General features: G+C 41.9%; 1 protein-coding gene across 1 annotated transcript in view; it reads right to left on the minus strand.

The window, feature by feature from the left end:
- Adcy2 (adenylate cyclase 2) overlaps positions 1-22,233 on the minus strand; it is a 367,518-nt gene that overhangs the window by 255,478 nt on the left and 89,807 nt on the right. Inside the window, exon 3 of the mRNA XM_055598037.1 lies at positions 909-1,070. Coding sequence (XP_055454012.1) covers positions 909-1,070 — 162 coding nt within the window. The remainder of the gene's footprint in view (positions 1-908; positions 1,071-22,233) is intronic.

The following is a 22,233-nucleotide window of genomic DNA, read 5'->3' on the forward strand; positions in this document are numbered from 1 at the left end:
TTCCTGGCTACCAGGAAGTAAGCCATCTGCTTCCACCCCATAAATGCCTGGTTTCCCTCACCCCACAGAAGCCACACTAGTCATATTTAACCCCCAATATTTTTGCAGTCAGGATGTAGCTCAGCTCTAGAGGATTTAGTTAGCACTCAAGGCTTTGGTTCATCACAATCAAGTGTTAAAGTACTCCTTCCATGGCATAGTGCTGATCATTATTGAAACCTGCATCGTTAGTATATTTCATCCTGTGCACATTTGTTGTGACTACCCCCAAACAGCAAAATAGAAGATAGATTTTTTTTCTTGTAAAAAAAAAAGACACTCTTAGGAATAACTCTGAATCACTGACCCTCATGTTTATGGATACATAGAATAGGAAATCAAATAGCTTTTAAAATGCTTTTAACTAATTAAATAGAATGGCTTCTTGAAATATCACTTATTAGCAATGCACAAATTTGCTGCTGTAGCATTTAAAAAAAGACTCTGCTTTTTAATGCTCATGGATCTGCCAGAAGACTAAGAAACTCAAGTGTTTTTTATACTCTATGAAGAGAGAGGGTGGGGTGGCTTATGCTTCTAGTTATATGATGTTTCATCCTAAAAGCAAGAGCCCTAAAAATCACAATCTATAATAAGATCCTAATGTATACGTTTGCTTCTAAAATCATATCACCACTTAGCAATAAGCAAAATGGTATTTCCATACCAATTGTCCTGTGAACATTAGTTTTGTTCCTGCTAATGGCTAAGTGACTATTGACCCTACTGGAGGAGAAGGACAAGCAGCCTCTACAGCCCATGTCAAGAAGCAGCAGTGACAGAGCAGCCCACAAGCATACCCAGTTATCTCCTACTGGTGCTATGAGGAGCTTTGAAAGGTTGGTGGTTGCAAGCGGGAAGGCACTCACCTGCCAGAACAGGTGCTCCTTGGCCCCCGGTGTTGCCGACAGGTAGACGCTCAGCACTATGGTATGAGACGAAGAGGTGAGGACGCTGGCAATGATGGCATCCCGCATATTGAAGGGAAGCATGGTGTATACCACAAAGATGATGAAGAGGAAGAATGACACCTATGCAGGGAAGAAAAGCATGGAGTGTCAGAAAATCTGTGTTCCCTTTACCATTGAAGGAGGCAGAAAACAACATACTCATTTGAGAAACAGCATCATCACCAAACAGGTCAGAATAAACTCACTGAATTATAACAAAGACCTAAGTCTGGGCCTAGTGGGTGGAGCACTTGGCATGGAAGTGTGAGGACCCGAGCTCGAATCCCTAGAACCATGTAAATATGGAAGTGGTAGTCAAAGATTCCTACAGTGAGACAGGAAATGGACGCTGGAAGACATCTGGAAGCTTGCAGGCCAACTAGCCTGGTGTGGGTAGTGGAGATAAACAAGAGACTCCTGTGTCAAGCTGGAAGGTGAGAAGCAAGCCCTGAGATTGTGCTCTGTCCTCCACATTTGCTGTAGCATTCACACAGTCAAGCAGATACACAGATTAAGAGGGAAAAAGAAAAAAAAAAACAGCTTGCCATTGTGATGGGGAAAAAGATATCTTGTGTGGGACTTCAAAGTTTAGCAAACACATGAGACTGAGCTTAGAGGAACTTGGTGAAAGAGTAAGGTTGGTTTCACTACACTGTGGCTTGGCACCATTGCTTTAGAGTTAGCAAAGGTTGACTTGCAGGGCCTGGGTGCGGATGGCTCAGCTGCTATGGGACAGTTTAGTGGTTCCTGGCAAAAAGGTTAAATATACAATGAACACCCGATATCACAGTTTCACTCCTTGGTATGTTGTTTTAAATACATGCCCACACATATTTATTACAGAATTTGCATATCAATTAAAAGCCAGCAACATAGGTGTCCAGCCCTGGATGGATATCAGCTGTCATATCCATGCACCAGAATGTGATTCAAGAATAACATGATTAACATCTTGATACAAGATACAATGTGGACCTCAAACGTTCCACATTGTATGATTCCATTTCTATAAACTCTGCATAGTAACTAAATCCACAAAGATAAGAAACAGATGCTGATGATCTGGTTGACAAGATCCATGAGCAGGCCTGTGGGGCAGGAGAAGCATAGTGATGGCCTCACAATCTAGACCTCCGTGGGATGATGGGAAAGGCTTCTGCATTGTACAAAGATATTCATTGCACAATACTGGAAATGTACTGAATGCCACTGTATTCTTCAATATAAAATGGTTAACATATAGTTCATGAATTTCACCTTTATAAAAACAATCTCTATGAAACCACTTAGAGAAACTTTTAGAATGGGAATATAAATGCTTACTAAGTAATAACACAAGAACATTTTCATTGCGAATGAGCCAGGGATGGAGGAGCATGAGACGGTAAGCAGGTGATAACTACAGCAAAAGAGCCTGAGATCATGGGCCCTAGAGGAGAGAGAGGCATGTGAACACAGCACCCTATGCCATTTGAAGAGGACACAGAGGCCCAGTCAGCTGGATGGACATGGACAGGTCACCATAGCTATTCTGGTGCATGTTTTCTGTGAGTTTCCTCTGAGTGTGACATGAGCACCTGGCTCTGCTCCCTACACACTTAAAGGCCATGCAACCCAGACAGTGCCAGGCTGTGCTCTCCCCTGTCAATCTGCACATTCATAACTTAGAGGTCTTGTCTGCCTCCATGCTGTGGTTTCAAGACGGCATCTTACAAGCTGTCTTTGTATTAGTGTCACAGTTGAAAGAACACACAGAAGATGAGAGGTTTACAGCCTAAAAATAAACGTGGACCTCCTAAAACACATCCTTTCATTTTCTTCAGGCCATTCTAAGCAGGACATCCATTCATTCTACAGAAGCTGCATCAGTTCCTCTGAGGGGACGGCAGCTCCCAGAGAGGAAGGAGGGAGGCTCAATCACAGCTCTGAGCCGTTACAACTGAGGGGATGAGTCTGCCATGCATGCCAGCTGTCTTCACGGCTGAGAGAAGGGCCACCCTTCCCACCCAGCCCCATGGTGAGGAGACAATGAAATGGCCTCTAAATCGTCTTCTTTATTTGCTGCAAGTTCTGTCATTGTGGAATGACAGCCAAGAAGAAAGCCACCGTGGGTGGGCAAAGTGACCAGAAGTCCCGGGGAAGCTTGAGTTTGGTGTGGGCCATCTGCTTCAAGCCCCCGCTTCCTCCCCTTCAAGCTATATTTATATGGGCTGTCAGGATAAAAAATGTGGATGAGCAGATTAACATAGCAATACTTTTTCTAGCAAATATTTTTTCCTTTTGCCTCTTCAAAATAAAAGACTATGGAGATGTTTTTCAGCAAAGCATTAGTAGTCAGCATGACACACATTCTCTTTTTCCTATTCTGTACAAGGAACATGAAACCACAGCAGATGCTTGATCTTAGGTCATTTACACATGAAGATGCAGGGTGTGGATGAGAGCCAGCAATGCTTTCAGGAGTATTTCATGCAGTGGGCAATGATCTGCCCAGACAGAAAGGGATTGTCTCCCTCATGATGCCTTACCGAGGACAGAATATGCAGAAAGTGTCCAGGGAACCAATCGCCATCTTTTGAGTCCATTGCCAGCATTTACCGAGGACCAAACTAGCAGGATTGATTTCCCACAGTTGAGATAAGCAACTGGCATCATCTCAAGTTCAGGGTTCTGGTGCTGATGCTTTAAGGGGTAGGGCAAAGATGCCAGTGCAGCATCCACCTTCATTGGCCAATGAAGGTCAAGCTCAAGCCTTTTGGAGAAACTGTCTTTACACCTTATTAATCCCAAAAGGTTCTCATATTGTTAGGTCTATTTTCTAACCAACTTCAAAGAGCACCATATGTAAAACTTAAATGGATCTGGCACTTCTAAAGAACATGTAGGCAAAATGCTCCAGAAACTTCTCTCAAATTCTTGGGAGTTTCTATGTTACCATGGGGACATGAGATTCCTCTTAGCTGTACTCTTCTTTCTGTGTGGGACAAAGGCTGGAAATAAAAGCAAGACCACTGTTCTGAGGGCTGTAGGGAACAGCAGGTAACACAGTATCTGAGGTGGTCACGGTCATGTCAGTGAAGTGGTCACCAGTGTGCATTCTCACTGAGCCTCCAGAAGGCATGCACATCTTCCTTAAAATCTACTTGAACTTCAAGCTCCACAACTTTCCAGCCCTCAGAGCTTTTCTCTGTGTTTACTGACCTGTTCCTGTTAGAGCCAACTCACTTTGTCTGGTGATACCAGTCTCCAACCACCCAGGCATACACCACCAAAGCTTATCTATCCTTAGCCATGTTGTTTCTGGTTCTGGACTTTCCTCACACTGCATTCCTGCTATCTGTCTATTGTTCTGACCTTATATCCACAACACTGTCAGGGACCTTCCACTTGGCGAGGATATGACTTATATAAGCCACCCTCCCTCTTCTGCCATCTGAATGAGGACAGCAGAGTGAATCCTTTCTTGTTTGTGTCCACTCAGTTCCTGTCTCCGTGTTTCTGGACATCCAGTTCAACTTCCTGTTACCATTTTCTTCTCAGTAAGAGGGAGTTCCAAGACTACCTATGAAGCATAAACACGGTTAGTGTAGACTCTTAAAAATCAGTGCAAATGCCATGTTACCTTTTCTCCCTGGCAGGCATAGAGTGACAGTGTGGGAACGCCTCTAGCATATGTCAGGAAGTGAGGATAGAAGGCCTCAGAAGACCCACAGTGGCCTGTAATTATTCAAGCAATTGATACACATTTGCAGTGTTTATCTCCTAAGTCAAGAAGCACAGCTTAGCTGGTCTCATTGCACACCAAGGCCATATGTTACCGCTATGTCTTATAAAAAATGGATTATTTTAGAGACATTACTAATCAGTTTGCATTTTAAAGCAAATATTCCTTGTGGCACAAGTCTATAGATGTGAATATTACTGTTTCTACTTCAAAGCATTCTATAGTAGTAAGTACATTGTCTTATGGTGTGCTTTTCCTTAGTGTTGATCTTTCCTAGCAAGACAAGTACCCATGAGCTGACTTTAGCATCTGTTCTCTGATCTACCTTGCTTCAAATTTCTATTTTCTCTTATCTAGATAATACTGCAAAGTTCGTGTTTCTGAGTGTAAAGATCTAAGGCTTTTCTTCCTTGGATGATGGCCTCCTCTGGTCCACCCTAAGACTCTGCATTACATGGGGACTCCTTTTCCATCCATACCCCTAGTCCTCTTCACCAACTGTACTTTGTTCATGGTTCTTGCTTATCTATGAATGTTGTCCCCCACATGAACACAGTGAAGGAGAATGACATTTTAAGAGCAAGGGCTTGGTTGACTAAGAGCCAAGACTACAGTGCTTACAGGCTGCCCATGAACTTTGGGATTACCAGAGGTCAACCCACAGGTGCTGGTCACTTAAGGACTACAAGTCCATAAGGATACTTTTGACTTTCATGATAGACCAGCAGAGGAGAGGCAAACTAATTTGGCCCAATGCCTTTTGCTCCTAGCAATACAAACTTGTAAAAAAGAAGCCACTTTGGATCAGTGTGATCAAAACTAAATATCAGTAGCCTTTCTCATTGAAAAAGTCCATCTTCAGGGCTCCCTAAGTTAGCATGAAGCAAGGGTCCCCCTCATGGTATAGTCTTCTAGTGTCTAGGAGACCCTGAGCTGAAGGTTTGAAATGTCAAGCTCAGAATTGTGAGAGTGCTGCTGTGTTATCTGTATGAATGGGCTAAATCTTTCTGTAGAGTAAGACTGACTCTTGGCAGTCTGGAGAGTTCTATACGTGGAAGGATAGAAGCATTGCTGACTTAACCACTTACTTAGAACCATATGCTAAGTGTATCAGCTTCCTATATCTCTCATAACAAATTGCCACATGTTCAGTGACTCAAAATGTCATAAAAAAGAAGTCACTCTCATTGTCGAGAAACTAAACATTTTAAAAAAGGCAGGTGCCAGCAGGGCTGGTTCTTCCAGGTGGGTTATGGGAAAAGCTACTGAGTTTTTGCTCTTCTAATTCTCACAACACCAGGTAACCTGAGCATCCACTCGCTAGAAGACATGTCACTCCAATCTTGGTGACATTATTCTGGGATTTCTCTCTTGTTATCTGTGGATACCTTTACCTGGTATCTTCTCCATACATTTTTGCCAACATTTTTATGAACACCAATTGCTGGATTTAGGATAAACCATAACCCAGTGTGATCTCTCAGCTTGATCCTATGTTCAAAGACTTAGGTGAGAGTTATAGATACTTAGGGTAGGAACTTTGGGGGATACAATTCAACCCGTGCTAATAACTCATGCTATAGAACAAACCAGTTTTTGGATTTTGAATACTTGCCTCTATTTTACATTCCTCTTCCATAACCAAATAGGACACTGAAGCCAGGTGTCTATGGTATCAAGATGTTTACATTTAAGCAAACAAGTTGATATGGGTTAGAGGTGAAACATAACACCTTGCACAATGAGGTTTGATTTTCCCAGGTGGCAATGTGTAGTGACAGGCTGCAGGCAATGACTGGACCATAGATGAGCTCTGAGAAGAACAATTAGGGATCTAGCCTAGTTTGCAGTTCACTCGGAGGGAATGTCTGAAGAGGATATCTGTGGATCCCCAAACCTCTCTCTCTTTGCTGGCAGTTATCATCTGGTGAGCAGCTTCCTCTACCAGTTCTCCCAGTTTCCTGTAAGGTCCCAAGCAATCTAGACAGTTGCCCATCTTGGAAACCAGGAGAGAAAAGAAAACATTCCACCTACAAAGGTGATTTGCCTAGGGTATTTTGTTACAGCCAAGGAACGAGGACTAATACACAAAGTGATAGGATCATTAGGCCTCTGCTGCTGAGCTTACAGATTATAGAATACAGCTTAATATTTCTATCAGGACTTAATGATATGAAAAAATTTTCATAATACCCCAATATTATCTGAAAATGAGGGAGGGTTTAAAAATCAAATCATACTTTACTTCTTTTTTAAGTTTTTTATTTAAAATTTTTATATTTATTACAATTTATTCACTTTGTATCTCAGCTGTAGCCCCCTCCCTCATCCTCCCAATCCTGCCCTCCCTCCCTCTTCTCCTCCTATCCCCCTCTCCAAGTCTACTGATAGGGGAGGTCTTCCTCCCCTTCCATCTGATCCTAGCCTATCAGGTCTTATCAGGAGTGGCTGCAATGTCTTCCTCTGTGTCCTGGTAAGGCTGCCCCCCCCACCCCTTCAGGGGGAGGTGATGAAAGAGCCAGCCACTGAGTTCATGTCAGAAACAGCCCCTGTTTCCATTACTCAGGAACCCACTTGGACATTGAGCTGCCATGGGCTACATCTGAGCAGGGTTTCTAGTTTATCACCATGAATGGTCCTCAATTGGAGTATCAGTCTCAGAAAAGAAGCCTGGGCCCAGATTTTGCTCTCCTTGTGGAGCTCCTGCCCCCTCCAGGTCTTTCTGTCTCCCCCTTCTTTCATATGATTTCCTGCACTCTATTCAAAGTTTGGCTATGAGTCTCAACATCTGCTTTAATACCCTGCTGGGTAAAGTCTCTCAGAGGCCCTTTTTGGTAGGCTCCTGTCTGGTTCCTTGTTTTCACCCTCTTCCAAAGTATATCCCATTTGTCTTTCTGAATGAGGATTGAACATCTTACCCAGGCTCCTCCTTCTTGCTTATCTTCTTTAGGTATACAGATTTTAGTATGTTTATCCTATATTATGTGTCTAATATCCACTTATAAGTGAGTATATACCATGTGTGTCTTTCTGCTTCATACTGAAGCTTTGCTGACCATCTACTCTCCTCTGTGTTCTTTGAACCCACTAACATGCATAACAGTCCCAAACCATTGTGAATGCAATGGGATTCTCAAGAGAAACACCACCAGAAAAAGGTTAATATTTCTGTTATGTGAATAATGTTATAGGGGGAGGGCCCAGGATGCAGTCTCACCCCAAGGCATTGCCTCAATGACACAAAACTTCTCTCAATAAAGCCCACTCCCACCTTTCTTAAAAAAACCACTTCACAGTAATGCCACATGTGAAATGGTCAAGGGCTTAATTTATCATCTTTTTTTTTTGTGGGGGGGCAGTCAGTGAAAAACATATGTCATCTATTCTGGCTGTATTTAAGACCTGCCTTTGAAACAGAACTTCATGCCCGGAACTGTATGCCTGACCAAGACCCCACAGCTAGAGAAGTCATAAGTCCCAGAGGAGAGCTTACTTTAGTTATTTGGCTAAAAGTCTGCTCTCTCAAACTGCCATTTAAATGCTTATCTTTATGCCCACAGGTACACCACAACCCTTATTAGAGAAGCTTCCATTTGCAGCGGATGGCAATTGGTATTCCAATTGCCACAAATGGTCAAAGGGAAGAGAATAAATGATGGTATTCTGCCTTGCCCTAAATGTAACACCTTTAACACACACCTTTTCCTCAAAGCCCAGGAACTCAGTGAAAGAGAGGACAAAGAGACTCTAAGATGCAGAGGACCTCTATGGAGCATCACCTTCTCACATAGTGTGTCTTTTGCACTGAAAACGCTTTAATGTAAGAATTTAGCTTTTCAGAATGTGCATGTGAGACCAGGCAACACTCACTTCCCTTGCTATGACTGGCTGATTTTCCTTCACAAAGCATTCCCAACAGTCATCTGCCATGTCCCAAGTAACAGGACTTTCTTCTTTTCTGTATAAGTATATCACATCCTTATTTTAAGCTTCATCTGTAGCTCAGGCTGGCTTATAACTCACTATGTAGCTCAGGCCTTGAACATTTTACAATCCTCCTGCCTCAGCCTCCTCAGTGATGGAATTAAGGCTTGAGCCACCATATCAGGCTCTTTTGCTTTTTTTTTTTAACTGAAAATTTCTTTTTCCACACTATCTCTAATGGAAGTTCAAGTTAACCTATTTTATTCACCAGCCGGGAAAGGAGAGGCGGCTATCTCTTCAGCCCCCAGCTTCTTGCTCTTTGTGTGTATGCACAAGCAGGGGATTGCTGAATTAGGTATCATTTTATTTTAGTAACTTTCAGTAACTCCCATGCTGCTCCTCAATACTGTTGCATTAATCTACACAAAGCCTCCTTTATAAGAGTGGCACAAAACAAAAACCTCAGAGACACATTGATGACCAGATAATGGAAGAGGTTCTCTTTCTTTCAGGCCTTACACCAGAACTCCTCTGAACAGCAACCCTATAGGATATGAAAACATTACTTTAAATGTTATAGTATGAATCAAATAAATAAATTATCCTCCTTGATAGATATCCCAGGCTTCAAAATGGTAATGATGAAATCATGAATCACAGGGTGGGTTCATTATTCTCTTTAAAATGCTACACGGTATTAGAGAGACTGATGATGGGATCAAATGTAAAACAATTTAACTTCTCTGCACCCTTTTAATTTGAAACAGGTAGGAGGCAGATCATAAATTTTTCAAAAGCTTAATAAGACAGAAGAGCAGGAGAAGCGGCTAGGCTTGGCTCTGGATATGTACTCTCTCCATCTTCCCTTCTACCACTCACATTTTCCTACTGTTATTGTCAGTGTTGGAATAGGCACCAGAAAATTGTTCTACCACCAAGCTACACTCCCAGCCCCATGCTCACACTTTCCTTGCCTGTACTTATATTTACTTCAAACCCCAAGAGACATTCCATCATCCATGAAGGTGCTATAGTACAGCATATAAACATCCCTCAAAAGACTTGATCCAAAGCCTGTGTTACCATTAGAAGATGTTGAACCTGTCAGTGATTGTAACTAAGTTGAAAGAAGGTAAATCACTGGACTGTGCCATTGAAAGGGATTTTGGAATACTGGGTCCTTCCCTGTCTCTTTGCATCTCTGCCTCTCTAGGGTTAGTGCCTGCTCCATCTCCCAGACCCTTGAAAATGTGCTGCTTTACCACAAGCAAGGAAAGACCAGTGACCACAGATGGAATCCTCTGAAACCAGGAGCTGAAAGAAGTTTTTCCTCTCCATCCTAACCAGCCGAATTCCCACCAACACCATGTATGATACAATGTCCCTGATCTTTTGAGTCTACAAAGAGTTTTAATTGAGATAGATTCCAAACAACTTGATAAACTGCAAATAGTTTAGCCCTTAGTTGCCATCACTGTCCCTTTCCTTTAGGGAGGAGGGATGGAAAGAAGAGCCCTCAAAATTTACATAATTAAGATGCGAATGTGTCCTGTAGAGATTTCCCCAATTTGGTCTTAACATACCTGTGTGTGTGTGTGTGTGTGTGTGTGTGTGTATCTTAGACTTCTAAACCTTTTTAAAATTTAATTTTAAAAATCACACACATATATTTCCGAGTCCCTTTTGATAGTGGTGTGTATGTGGTTTCATGGCTGACCACCCTTTACTGAATAGCCAGTAAAGGGGCTCATCCCTGGGAGAGACTAATTTTCCTTCTTCCTGTATTCTTAAGACCCTTGAACTCTTTCAGTAAATTCTAGGTTATACAAATCAGTCCATTTATCTTCCAAAACACCATCTACCACTGTATTCTTTTTATTTTTGTTTGCTTATTTATGTGTGGAATTGTGTGTACATGTTTGTGGATATATGCTGGTACATGTGTACATTTATGTGAATGCATGTGGAGATCAGAGGCCCATGTCTGATATCTTCCTCAATCATTCTTCACTTTGTTTTTTGAGTTATGTCCCTCACACTGAGCCTGGAGCATATCAGTTTGGCTAGGGGAGCCAGCCATGAAGCGTCAGGGATTTTGTGGGTGCTGAACATGAGCCCTTTGGATGAGCAGACAGGGCTCTTAATCACTAAACCATCTCTCCATTTTAAAAATGATTTTTATCTATTATTTTAATGGTTTAATCTTTTCAGGCAGTAGATAACTTTGCATTTTCTGATCTTAATTTTTTTGTAGAAGTGGCTGCACTGCCCCCTTGATCCCTCCATGGTCCTTACCATGTACACACCAAGGCAGGCCAGGCCAGAGATTTCCATGCAGAACCCCACCTTCCAGGGTGGCACATGGTGACTGCACAGCAGATGTGCTGTGCTACAAGTTTAACCATTTCTCCTGTGATTGTATTAACCTCACTTTCATTAATGCTTAGATATAAATTATAAGAATTATTATAAGGCCAATGTTCAAAGAAAACATAGACAGCCCTTGGTAGCCAGTTAAAAAACAAGCGACAATGCAATTGAACCCCTGCTGGCTCAGAAACCACTAACTTAGAAATGCTTAGAGAAGCCTCTACCATAATCAATCTATTGAATAGCACAGCACCACACTGGCTACTCTTTTTTTATTTCTATCTATCTCTTTTTATTTTTATATGTTAATTACAGTTTATTCATTTTGTGTCCCAGCTGCAGCCCCCTTCCTCATTCCCTCCCTATCCCGCCCTCCCTGCCTCATCTCCTCCCATGCACCTCTCCAAGTCTTTTTCTTTAATTCTTTATTAATTACACTTTATTCACTTTGTATCCCCCCTGTGGTTCCCTCCCTCCTCCCGTCCCAATCCCTCCCTTCCTCCACCCTCCTCATGCATGCCCCTCCTCAAGTCCACTGATAGGGGAGGTCTTCTTTGCCTTCCTTCTGACCCTAGTCAATTAGGTCTCATCAGGAGTGGCTGCATTGTCTTTTTCTGTGGCCTGGTAATGCTGCTTCTCCCTAAGGAGGAGGTAATTAAAGAGCAGGCCAATCAGTTCATGTCAGAGGCAGTCCCTGTTCCTATCACAATGGAACCCACTTGGATACTGAACTGCCATGGGCTACATCTGTGCAGGGGTCTTAGGTTATCTCCATGCATAGTCCTTGGTTGGAATATCAGTCTCAGGAACGACCCCTGTGCTCAGATTTTTTGGTTCTGTTGCTCTCCTTGTGGAGTTCCTGTCCTCTCCAGATCTTATTGTTTCCCACTTCTTTCATAAGTTTCCCTGCACTCTGCCTAAAGGTTGCCCATAAGTCTCAGCATCTGCATTGATAGTCTGCAGGGCATAGCCTTTCAGAGGTCCTCTGTGTCAGGCTCCTGACTTGTTCCCTCTTTTTTCTTTCTTCTGGTGTCCATCCTATTTGCCTCCCTGGATAGGAATTGAGCATTTTAGCAAGAGTCCTCCCTCTTGATTAGTTTCTTTAGGTGTACAGATTTTAGTAGGTTTATCCTATATTATATGTCTATGAGTGAGTATATACCGTGTGCATCTTTCTGCTTCTGGGATAGCTCACTCAGGATGATCTTTTCCAGATCCCACCATTTACCTGCAAATTTCATGATTTCCTTGTTTTTTTTTATTGCTGAGTAATATTCCATTGTGTAGATATACCACAATTTGTGCATCCATTCCTCCACTGAGGGGAATCTGGGCTGTTTCCAGCTTCTGGCTATTACAGATAAGGCTGCTACAAACATGGTTGAGCAAATGTCCTTATTGTGTACTTGAGACTCTTTTGGGTGTATGCCTTGGAGTGGTATAGCTGGATCTTGAGGAAGCGCTATTCCTAGTTGCCTGAGAAAGCGCCAGATTGATTTCCAGAGTGGTTGTACAAGTTTAAATTCCCACCAGCAGTGGAGGAGGGTTTCCCTTTTTCCACAACCTCTCCAGCATGTGTTGTCTCTTGAGTTTTTGATCTTAGCCATTGTGATGGTTGTAAGGTGAAATCTTAGGGTCATTTTGATTTGCATTTCCCTGATGGCTAATGACGTTGAGTATTTCCTTATGTGTTTCTCTGCCATTTGATATTCCTCTATTGAGATTTCTCTGTTTAGCTCTGTACTCCATTTTTTAATTGGATTACTTGTTTTTTTGCTGTTTAACTTCCTTAGTTCTTTATAGATACTGTATATTAATCCTCTGTCAGATATAGGGTTGGTGAAGATCCTTTCCCAATCTGTAGCATCTTCAACAAATGGTGCTGGTCTAACTGGATGTCTACATGTAGGAAAATGCAAATAGATCCATACTTATCACCCTGCACAAAACTAAAGTCCAAGTGGATCAAAGACCTCAACATAAAACCAGATACTCTAAATCTGTTAGAAGGAAAAGTGGGGAACAGCCTGGAACTCATTGGCACAGGAGACAACTTCCTGAACAGAACACCAACAGCACAGGCTCTAAGAGCAACAATCAATAAATGGGACCTCATGAAACTGAAAAGCTTCTGTAAAGCAAAGGACACTGTTGTCACACTGGCTACTCTTAAGCAGTCATCTGGGCAACAGCAAAGAGGCTCTCATTCTTGCGTGTCTTTCTCTTTTCATTCATTGTCAGCTGTTTCACCTTACCTGGGAGGGAAATGCAATAAAGGCCTGCTGCAGCTTCTACACCTAGTTCATAATAATATGTCATTTGCATATAAAGGTTTTTAAATTTTAAATCATGGCCTATACTTGAAAATGCCAAGGAATTGTTTGCCTGCTTCCTGTGGATGATCTAGCTTTACACTTTCATGATATGTAATCTTATTTTATTTTTCTTTGTTGTTGGATATGCCTCCACTTACTTATTTATTTATTCATTTATTCATTTATTTATTTATTTATTTATTTATTTATTTATTTATTTATTTATCTTTGTTGTTGGATATGCCTCCACTTATTTAGACAAACATTGCACTGAGTCCTTGGCATCAGGCTGGGATGAGTCGAGGGCTAATTGGTAGTTTCAGAAAGCAGTGTTATCTTCTCTCTACAGATGTTTAGGAAAATATCACTGTGTGAAATAATTTGACAAAGAGATGATCTCAATCTGTATAATGCCTGGGCTTTGTGGAAGAGACAGTGTCTTGGAAAATCACTTTGAAAAATGCCATCTAAGAAGTAAAGGGGAAAAGAAACTCTCCTGTAAAAAGTAATAAAATAAAATGTTATGCAAAAGGCTTTTATTTATATTCCCTGTTTTTGTTCTTATGAATATTCATGTCTATATGCTTTTGAAACACTATATTTACTCAATCTGAAAGGCCAGTGCTTCATATGAGAAAAATCATGCTGGGAAAATGAGTCAATTATTCATCTAAAAACAAATATTGCTTTGGGATTCCAGTTTAAACTGTCTCCAGGACCTCATAATCAACAAAGGCCAGAGCAATGCATTCCACAGTGGGATCTCTCCAGAGAGACCCCAAGCTCTACATGCCTTGATTTGCTTTTTCCTTTATCCCAAACAAGGAAGATCTCAGCAGAAAGAATGTATATCCCTGAGCTGTAAAACGGATTATTTAGCATTGACTGGGTGAAGCTTTCTGACACAGCTGCTTCCTACACAGCACTGGGCTCCAACAAGTCAGTGCTATCTGGAGGTGCCCAGACTTTCCTGCTCTCTCATTAGGGAAAACTGTCAGCTTTCAGAGAAGGCACATTATTCCAAGGGCGCTCTCACCCCGCACACTACCAACATCTCCATGTTTAGATCAATGCCCACAGTTCACATAGGATGGCATTGTTCTATTCACTATTCTATGCATTCATTTTGACAATTTAGGTTTCAGTCATTATTATGAGACATACCATGTCATCTAAAGAAATGAAATTTGATGACCAGTAGCATGAAAATACATAACAAATGACATTGGCATAACAGTGCCACTTCCACTGGCATAACACTGTTTTAGACTCCATTTCAAGATCAAAAAGTACCACATTTACTTCTGGCTAAATAATGTGTATTATTAGCTAAATATTTATAAGTGTACACTAATTCCTGTTTGCATAGGCAACATGTTCCAGAGGGCAGAATGGGCTAAACAAAACAGGAAGAGTTCACACTCAAAATATTTTTGAAAATACAGATTTAAACAGTTTTAATATAGAAATATTAGATCTTATGAATTAGATCCTATAAAATTTGGTGTTGTGCCTTCACTTACTTTTATGTATCATAACTTATTTCAACTTTGTTATTTAATAACAAAATTCATTCAAGTGGCCATGGACCCACCACAACACATACACATATGTGCATGAACATGCACACACATGCACAACCCCCCTCCCGAAATACTCCTGGAATTGAGTTGGAGAAAACACCTAGTGAGAACAGGATCAGTTGAGATTACCACACTAATGGAAATGAAATACATTGCCTCTTTCCATCATGAGCACATCACAAACTATAGCTGTCTTCTCCATGTACTGTGGGGTGGTGGGAAAAGCAGTCAGTACTGAAGAGGAGGCACAGACCAGACCAATGTAATCATATGACTCTTTCAAAACCCCAGGTTTCCCCAAATGCACTGCCATCTCCATCCTTGACTTAAAAAAAATAAAAATTAAAAAAGAATCAACTAAATAACATCTGTCTTTAAGATTAGTCTTGCTTCCTTGGTTCACTGAGTCAGGTATCCGCCAGCTTCCTCCTGGAGCATGTAGTGCCCTCAGATGACTGGCAGATCTCTCTGCTGTGAAAACATTCCTCACTCTATCATGAACTCTCAGCATGCTTCCTTCCTCTGAATGTTAACGAGCATCAGCCTAAATGGCTAACTATGTGAGAGTCTAGGAGGTTCTGCTATTTGCTGCATAAAGACACTGAACCCTGAGACGAAGCACTCTGTGGGGTGGGCCTGTATCCTGAGTCCCACATACTGGCTGGGAGCTCAGCCTGACCATCAGCATAACAGTTTACTGACTTGACCTGATTTTAGGCTCAGCATGTCTTGTCTAAAAGTCCATATGTTTTAATAACTATCAGAATGAATGAGCAGAAGCAAAGGAAGACCAGAGGTTGCTTTCTGATTACCACTTATAAACTTTCATATATGCATCTGTTGTGGGTGATGGACTTTAACTGCTAAATATTGTATTATGTAACTCTGCACATTTTTCAGGATGTTTAAAATTCTCAGAGCAGAGCTTAATGGCAGCGAGAGAGCCTGTAACATTGCCATGAATGCAGAGAGAAAGAAGAAATAAGGAAGAAATAAGTGCTGGGTGGAAAGATGTTTCCCAGCATCATCATCTGTCTTTATTAAATAAGTCACCTATTGAATGCCTGACTTTGCATTCATGCTGGATGATGATGATAGAGGAGCAAATGGAAGTGAGCCTCAATCCTATGGGCAGGATGAACCTCAAGGGACCAGAGAGCCAGGCAGCTGCAACAACCACCAAACTTTACCTGCTGACCTTACCTAGATAACTCCCATGAACTCAAAATTTCAAAACTCATACCCACAAGGAGAACAGCCCAGGGAGATGGGACAATGTGGTCAGAGTCTGTTTTACAGGCAAACTGACTTTGATTCTCTGGCCTACAAGTACTGGGTTAGTTTAATTGTGACAACCATCCTGTTGGTAAAGTCAGCTAGAACCAGGGCCAATAATACTTACCTGAAAAGCTTCTAATAGTCTCTGTGAGTGAATCATGATACAAGGGTGGTCTTTGCTCTAAGTCCTCAAAGCAGAAAAATTCAGAGAAGAATCTCTACTGAGTACACACTGAATCTCTGGTCTGGTGTGCTTTTCTATGGCTGTGATAAAGACAATGACAACTTGGAGAAGAAATGTTGTATTTAACCCCATAGACCACACACTATCATTAAAGGAAGTCAGGGCAGGAACTGAAGGCAGCAACTTGGAGGCAGGAACTGAGCAAAGGCTAAGAAAAACACTGCTTACTGGCTTGCTCAGCCAACTTTCTTATACCACCCAGGACAACCTCCCAGGAGTGGCACCACCCTATTTGGCTAGGCCTCCCAGATTAATTTTAATCAGGAAAGTATCACAGAGATCTACCTACTAGCCAATCTACTGGAGGCATTTTCTTAACTGAAGTTTATCTTTCCAGATGACTATAGCTTGTGTTAACCAGTCAGGACAATCTCCAACTTCTGTTTCTGCCTCTTCTCAGGCTTGTCCTTTTCTATCTGACTCCCTCATCCATCAGGGTCATGCTGTCAGACAGGAGGCCAGAAAGACAGCCGTGTGAGGGCAGTGGCAGCACAAGGCCTGACCATCTATCCTGTGCTTCTGTGAAACTGGAAGTGACTTCAAGGCGAGAAAGGCAATGGGAGATGATAGGTCCTTTTCCCCATCCCTTCAAAGATTTGATTCTTACTGGCGGAAGAGAATGCACATATCAGGAACTGATATCCAGTCTCTCACCTGGCTCCAGAAGAAGGTGAACTCTCTGATTAGAGATTGTCACCAAGTAAATAGTACAGTGACATTCAGTAGAGAGAGGTTGCTGCTGAATTTTTTTTCTAATGCCTGCAGTCCTTGGCAGAGACTCCTTTCCTCTTTTTTTTTTTTCTTTTCTTTTTCTTTTTTAACTATTGATAGATAACCAAAGAATGCCTGCAATCACATCTACACCTCAGGACTAGGGAGCGGTTTTGTCAGCCTTGTCCTCTCTACAGGCTAGAGCGCTGCAGTGAATTGCTCCCTGCCCAGGTCCATCAGCCACAATACAGGATGACCTAGCCAAGCTAAGGAATACACAATGCAGACTGCTACCACAACTTAGTGTGAACCTTAAACGTTTAAGTGCAATCAGCATGCTGTGGACTTCTTCTGTGAACCCTCTTATGGATGGGTTCCTCCTGAAAGCCAGAGAAAAAGCCACCTTACCACAGCATGTGGCTTCCTGCCCATCAGGGACCTTATTTCCAGCCAAACTGGGATGATGGTCAGTGTGGGACCAAAATCTCTTCTCTCTTTAGGTCCATGTTCACCTTTCCCTGTACTATCTTCGTTCCATAGAGGAGAAGTCAAAGGTCTTTAATTTTTTTTTGGTGGGAAAATCAAATCTCATCGTTTTTTGGTAAAGAGGTTGTTAGTACCTCTTATGGAACTTTAGCCTTCTAGTTCTCCCACTAGCCATGGAACTTTTGGGAGAAAACACTTTTTACTTTACATCAAAATACTTTACATATAATTTCTTCCCAAACCATGTCATACTATTTTTTTTAATTGTGACTTTAAGTTGCTGATTGAAAATATCAATAATTTTAATTGCAAGTTATCAACATCTTAATGAAGTAATTTCTTCTATTGAGTAGCAACATCCACCTTCCATGTTGGGGTGGAAATTTCCCTAAGTCTTCAAAGCTGCATAACTTTACTGGAGATTGAGTAGGAGCAGCTGGTCTGATGCTGGCTTGTGTACCTCTCCTCTCTCATGTGGAGGTCAATGATAATAGAAACACTAAATATCATGTCAGAAATCTCAACAGTAAGTTCAGGAAGCGAAGAAAACATATTTACCTTGCAGGGGTAAATGTAATCATTACTTGTGGTAAAACAAACACACAAACAAAAAAACACAAGATGTAGGGAGTCGTCTGAAAGACTATGCATCAGGTAAAATTTCCTATAACCTGTAGCATCATTCTAGCCTGTACATAGCTTGATAAACCCAGAGCCTATGCACACTTCAGAAACACTTAGCCATTAAGTAGTGCTGAGGATTTTCAATGTAGGCCTTTTCCACCTGTGAATTAGAATTAAGAGTTCCTCAGAGACCCCATTTCATTAAGGGAAAGATTATTTAGAAACCAGGAGCTGAGTGTTAAGTATAACCATTATTTCAAAGTATCATTTTACTTCAAATGAATACATTTACACTTTAATTCTGATGAATGCATTATCTCTATTAGTGGGTATCATTTAATGTGTAACACTGAAACTGATATCATTGACAACTTGGCTTAGATTTTTATTATCTTTAGTTTTCTTTATAGACTTACTCATTGGCTCATTTATTTTTGGAGCCCCTACCCTGCCCCTATTGGTTCATGTCTTCTTGTATCACCTTCTACTTCTGCTCATGAAAATGGGTGTCTTAGTTGGGTCACTATTATGGTGACAAAACATTATGACCAAAAGCAAGCTGGGGAGGAAAGGGTTTGGTTCATTCACAGTTCCATAGGGGTTTCTATGTTTTTTGATCTGATAACCCCCTTTTTACCGTTGTATTGTATGAAAGAGGCTCTGCCTCACTTCTTTAAAAATGTTAAAGCAAATATTCTCATCGTGTATTATTGAAGTTATCTTTCTAGTTACAGAATAAAAATCAAAGCTAACGGAGATGTGCACACCTGTCACCTTTTCTAGCCTTCTCCTGTTGGCGTCTTGCACTAGCAGGTGCACCTGCCATACTTGATGAGCCAGTGGTGATGTGTCACCCCTAATGAAAGCTCCTGCTTCACCCAGAGTTCCTTCTCACCTGGCGTCCCTCTCTGTCACAGAATGTCGCTTGACCCTCAGACATCCTTAGGGCCCCTGGCTTACTTATTTTTGATCTTGACAAGATGGGGAACATCAATAACACATTGGCTAGACTTTTCTTCCACCGAAATTTGTCTGATGTATTCCTCATGCCTTTGCACATGGAGGAGGAGGACCCCTGAGGAAGAGAGATGCTGTCAACTGCTGTCACAGCAAGAGCTGTCTGTGTGACCAACACTGCTGTAAGTGACCTAGGTTGGTGGATGAGAAACATCAGGCAGGATTCTCCCCAAACCTCCTCTTTTCTAACTTTCCACCCTGCAGTCCTCAGCAGGAGGATGCCAGCCCAGCATGCTGGAGGAATTTGAGGCCATCTCTACTTTCATACAAACAAGGATATATAAACCATTCAAAATCCTACTACAGGCAAGATTTGACCATCTCCTTCCTGACTTACTTAGGGAGACACTTAAAATTGTGCAGATTTACAAGTTAGCCTTTTGTGCTGTAGATTTATCATCCAACACTACTTTGCTTATTTGGGCGTTCAAACACCCCCAGCTTTGATTTTTCTCATAGTACAAGTGAGTGCTCAGAAACAAAGAAACCAAATCGCACCTAACAGTGATTGCCAGGTCAGGGGGTACAGCCCCAAAATACAGTTGGCACTGTCTGTTCGTTCAGCCTTTTAAATACCTTCTCTTCATCTCTTGCGACAACCAAGGTTGGGTTTTCTTTTGTGCTCCAATAGAAAGCGATATTATCTCTCATAGGTAGGTTAGGTTCATTTATATCTATTTGCTGTGTTTATTTTTACATGTGTGTATATGTTTGTGTGTGTTCAGGCATGCAGGTGTGAGCTGAAGCCAGAAACTGATGCTCCAGTCTTCCTCAATCACTCCTCACCTTGTCCCCTAAACCTCATTTTTATTACAACTTATTCACTTTGTATCCCAGCTATAGCCCCTCCCTCATCTGCTTCCAATCCTGCCCTCCTTCCCTCTTCTCATCCCATGCCCCTCTCCAAGTCCACTGATAGGGGAGGTCCTCCTCCCCTTCTATTTGACCCTATCCTATCAGGTCTCATCAGTTCTGGCTGCATTATCTTCTTCTGTGGCCTGGTAAGGCTGCTCCCCTCCCCCCTTCAGGTGGAGGTGATCAAAGAGCCAGGCACTGAGTTCATGTGGAGACAGTATCTCTCCCTGAGCCTGAGGTTTACTGACTTGGCTACTCTGGCCAGCATGCCTCATGGAAACCCCGTCCTGTCTCTGCCATGCCTCATCCTATGTTTTGTGTAGGAAACTCCAGTGTGTTGCACCTGTACAGCATGAATTTTACCCACCTCACAATCTTTTTTTAAATGTTTTTGAATATTTTTTATTTTAATTATTTTTACTTTTATTAATTACAGTTTATTCACTTTGTATCCCCCCTGTACCTCTATCTTTCCTCCCCTCCCAATCCACCCCTCCATCTTCCCCACCTGTGTCCCTCACTCAGTCCACTGATAGACGAGGTCCTCCTCCCCTTCCCTTTGATCCTAGTCTATCAGGTCTCATCAGGAGTGGCTGCATTGTCTTCTTCTGTGGCCTGGTAAGGCTGCTCCCCGTTCAGGGGGAGGTGATCAAAGAGCAGGCCAATCAGTTTATGTCAGAGACAGTCCCTGTCTCCATTACTATGGAGGTCACTTGGACACTGAACTGCCATAGGCTACCTCTGTGCAGAGTTTCCAGGCCATCTCCATGAGTGGTCCTTGGCTGGAGTATCAGTTTCAGAGAAGACCCTTGTGCCCAGATTTTTTGGATCTGTTGTTGTCCTTGTGGAGCTCCTGTCCTCTCCAGGTCTTACTATCTCCCACTTCTTTCATAAGATTTCCTGCACTCTGACCAAAGTTTGGCTATGAGTCTCAGTATCTGCCTCGATACCCTTCAGGGTAGAGCCTTTCAGAGGCCTTCTGTGGTAGGCTCCTGTAAAATCTGTACACTTAAGGAAGCTAATCAGGAAGGAGGACTCTGGCTAAGATGCTCAATCCCCATTCAGAAAGGCAAAGACGATGGACATCGGAGGACGGAGAACACAGGGAACAGGACTGGAGCCTGCCACCTCATATTCTTACCAGCACCGTTTACATTTACTGACATAACTAAAAGACTGCAGTTTATCAAACACTGTACAATGGTTTTACCAGGCATGTCAGATTGTGTTTATGTTTATTTCTCTGTGGAAAGTTTCCTTCGCTTTTGCATTATGTTTCTTTGCATTTAAAAAGATTTATGCTTCTATATTTTTGGTTTAGTGGCAACATTGACTATATTGATATCACATATATATGCGCTTTTAGTATCCTTATTCCTTCTGTAGTAGGTTTCTGTACGAACTGTACTAACTGCTTTGAATTACATCTTCTGGCACCTGCTCATTACCTAAGCAGCCATCTAACACTCACCTCATCTTCCCTTTCCTCTATTTTCTTCCTAGTGGCATTAGAAGTAAGTGCAAAACCTCTACCCACACCTCAAAAGTAAATGCAATTACAATCAAACCCATCAATAAAATACTGAAGGCAGCCCAGAATCTTTCCTGATCACACCTGTGAACCAACCCACCAAAGTGACTCTTGGCTTCCATGCCACAGATGAACTACATGCTTTTAAATTTTTTATGAATTAAATCATGCCTCACAGACCATTATTGGCTGCTGTTTTCTTATCTACATTCTATGTGCTCCTCCCTTTCCACTGCTGCCTAGTTTCTCTGAATGTGCCAAAGTGTATGCCACTGTCCCTCCTCTGCCCTGTGAGCAGTTTACAGACACAGACTTACAGGGTTATTTCAAATGTTGCAGAGAACATTCTTGTGTACATTTTGAGGAGTGATTAACAGTTCTAAGCGGGAGACGCTGCATGTGTTGAACTGTGGTAGAATCTAGCCCGTTTAATAAGTGGTTGGACCAATTTGTAAAACATATTATATGTGCTTTTGCTTTGCTTCAGATCCTTATCAATACAGCTTCCATTTTTAAAGTTTCATTAGTTTGTCAGGACTTATAAGACTTACAGGTACTGTTTTCCCACATTGGTCAATGTTA

This window comes from Psammomys obesus, unplaced genomic scaffold (genome assembly GCF_907164565.1).
Source record: "Psammomys obesus unplaced genomic scaffold, mPsaObe1.curated_primary_1811, whole genome shotgun sequence".
NCBI classification, from domain to species: domain Eukaryota; kingdom Metazoa; phylum Chordata; class Mammalia; order Rodentia; family Muridae; genus Psammomys; species Psammomys obesus.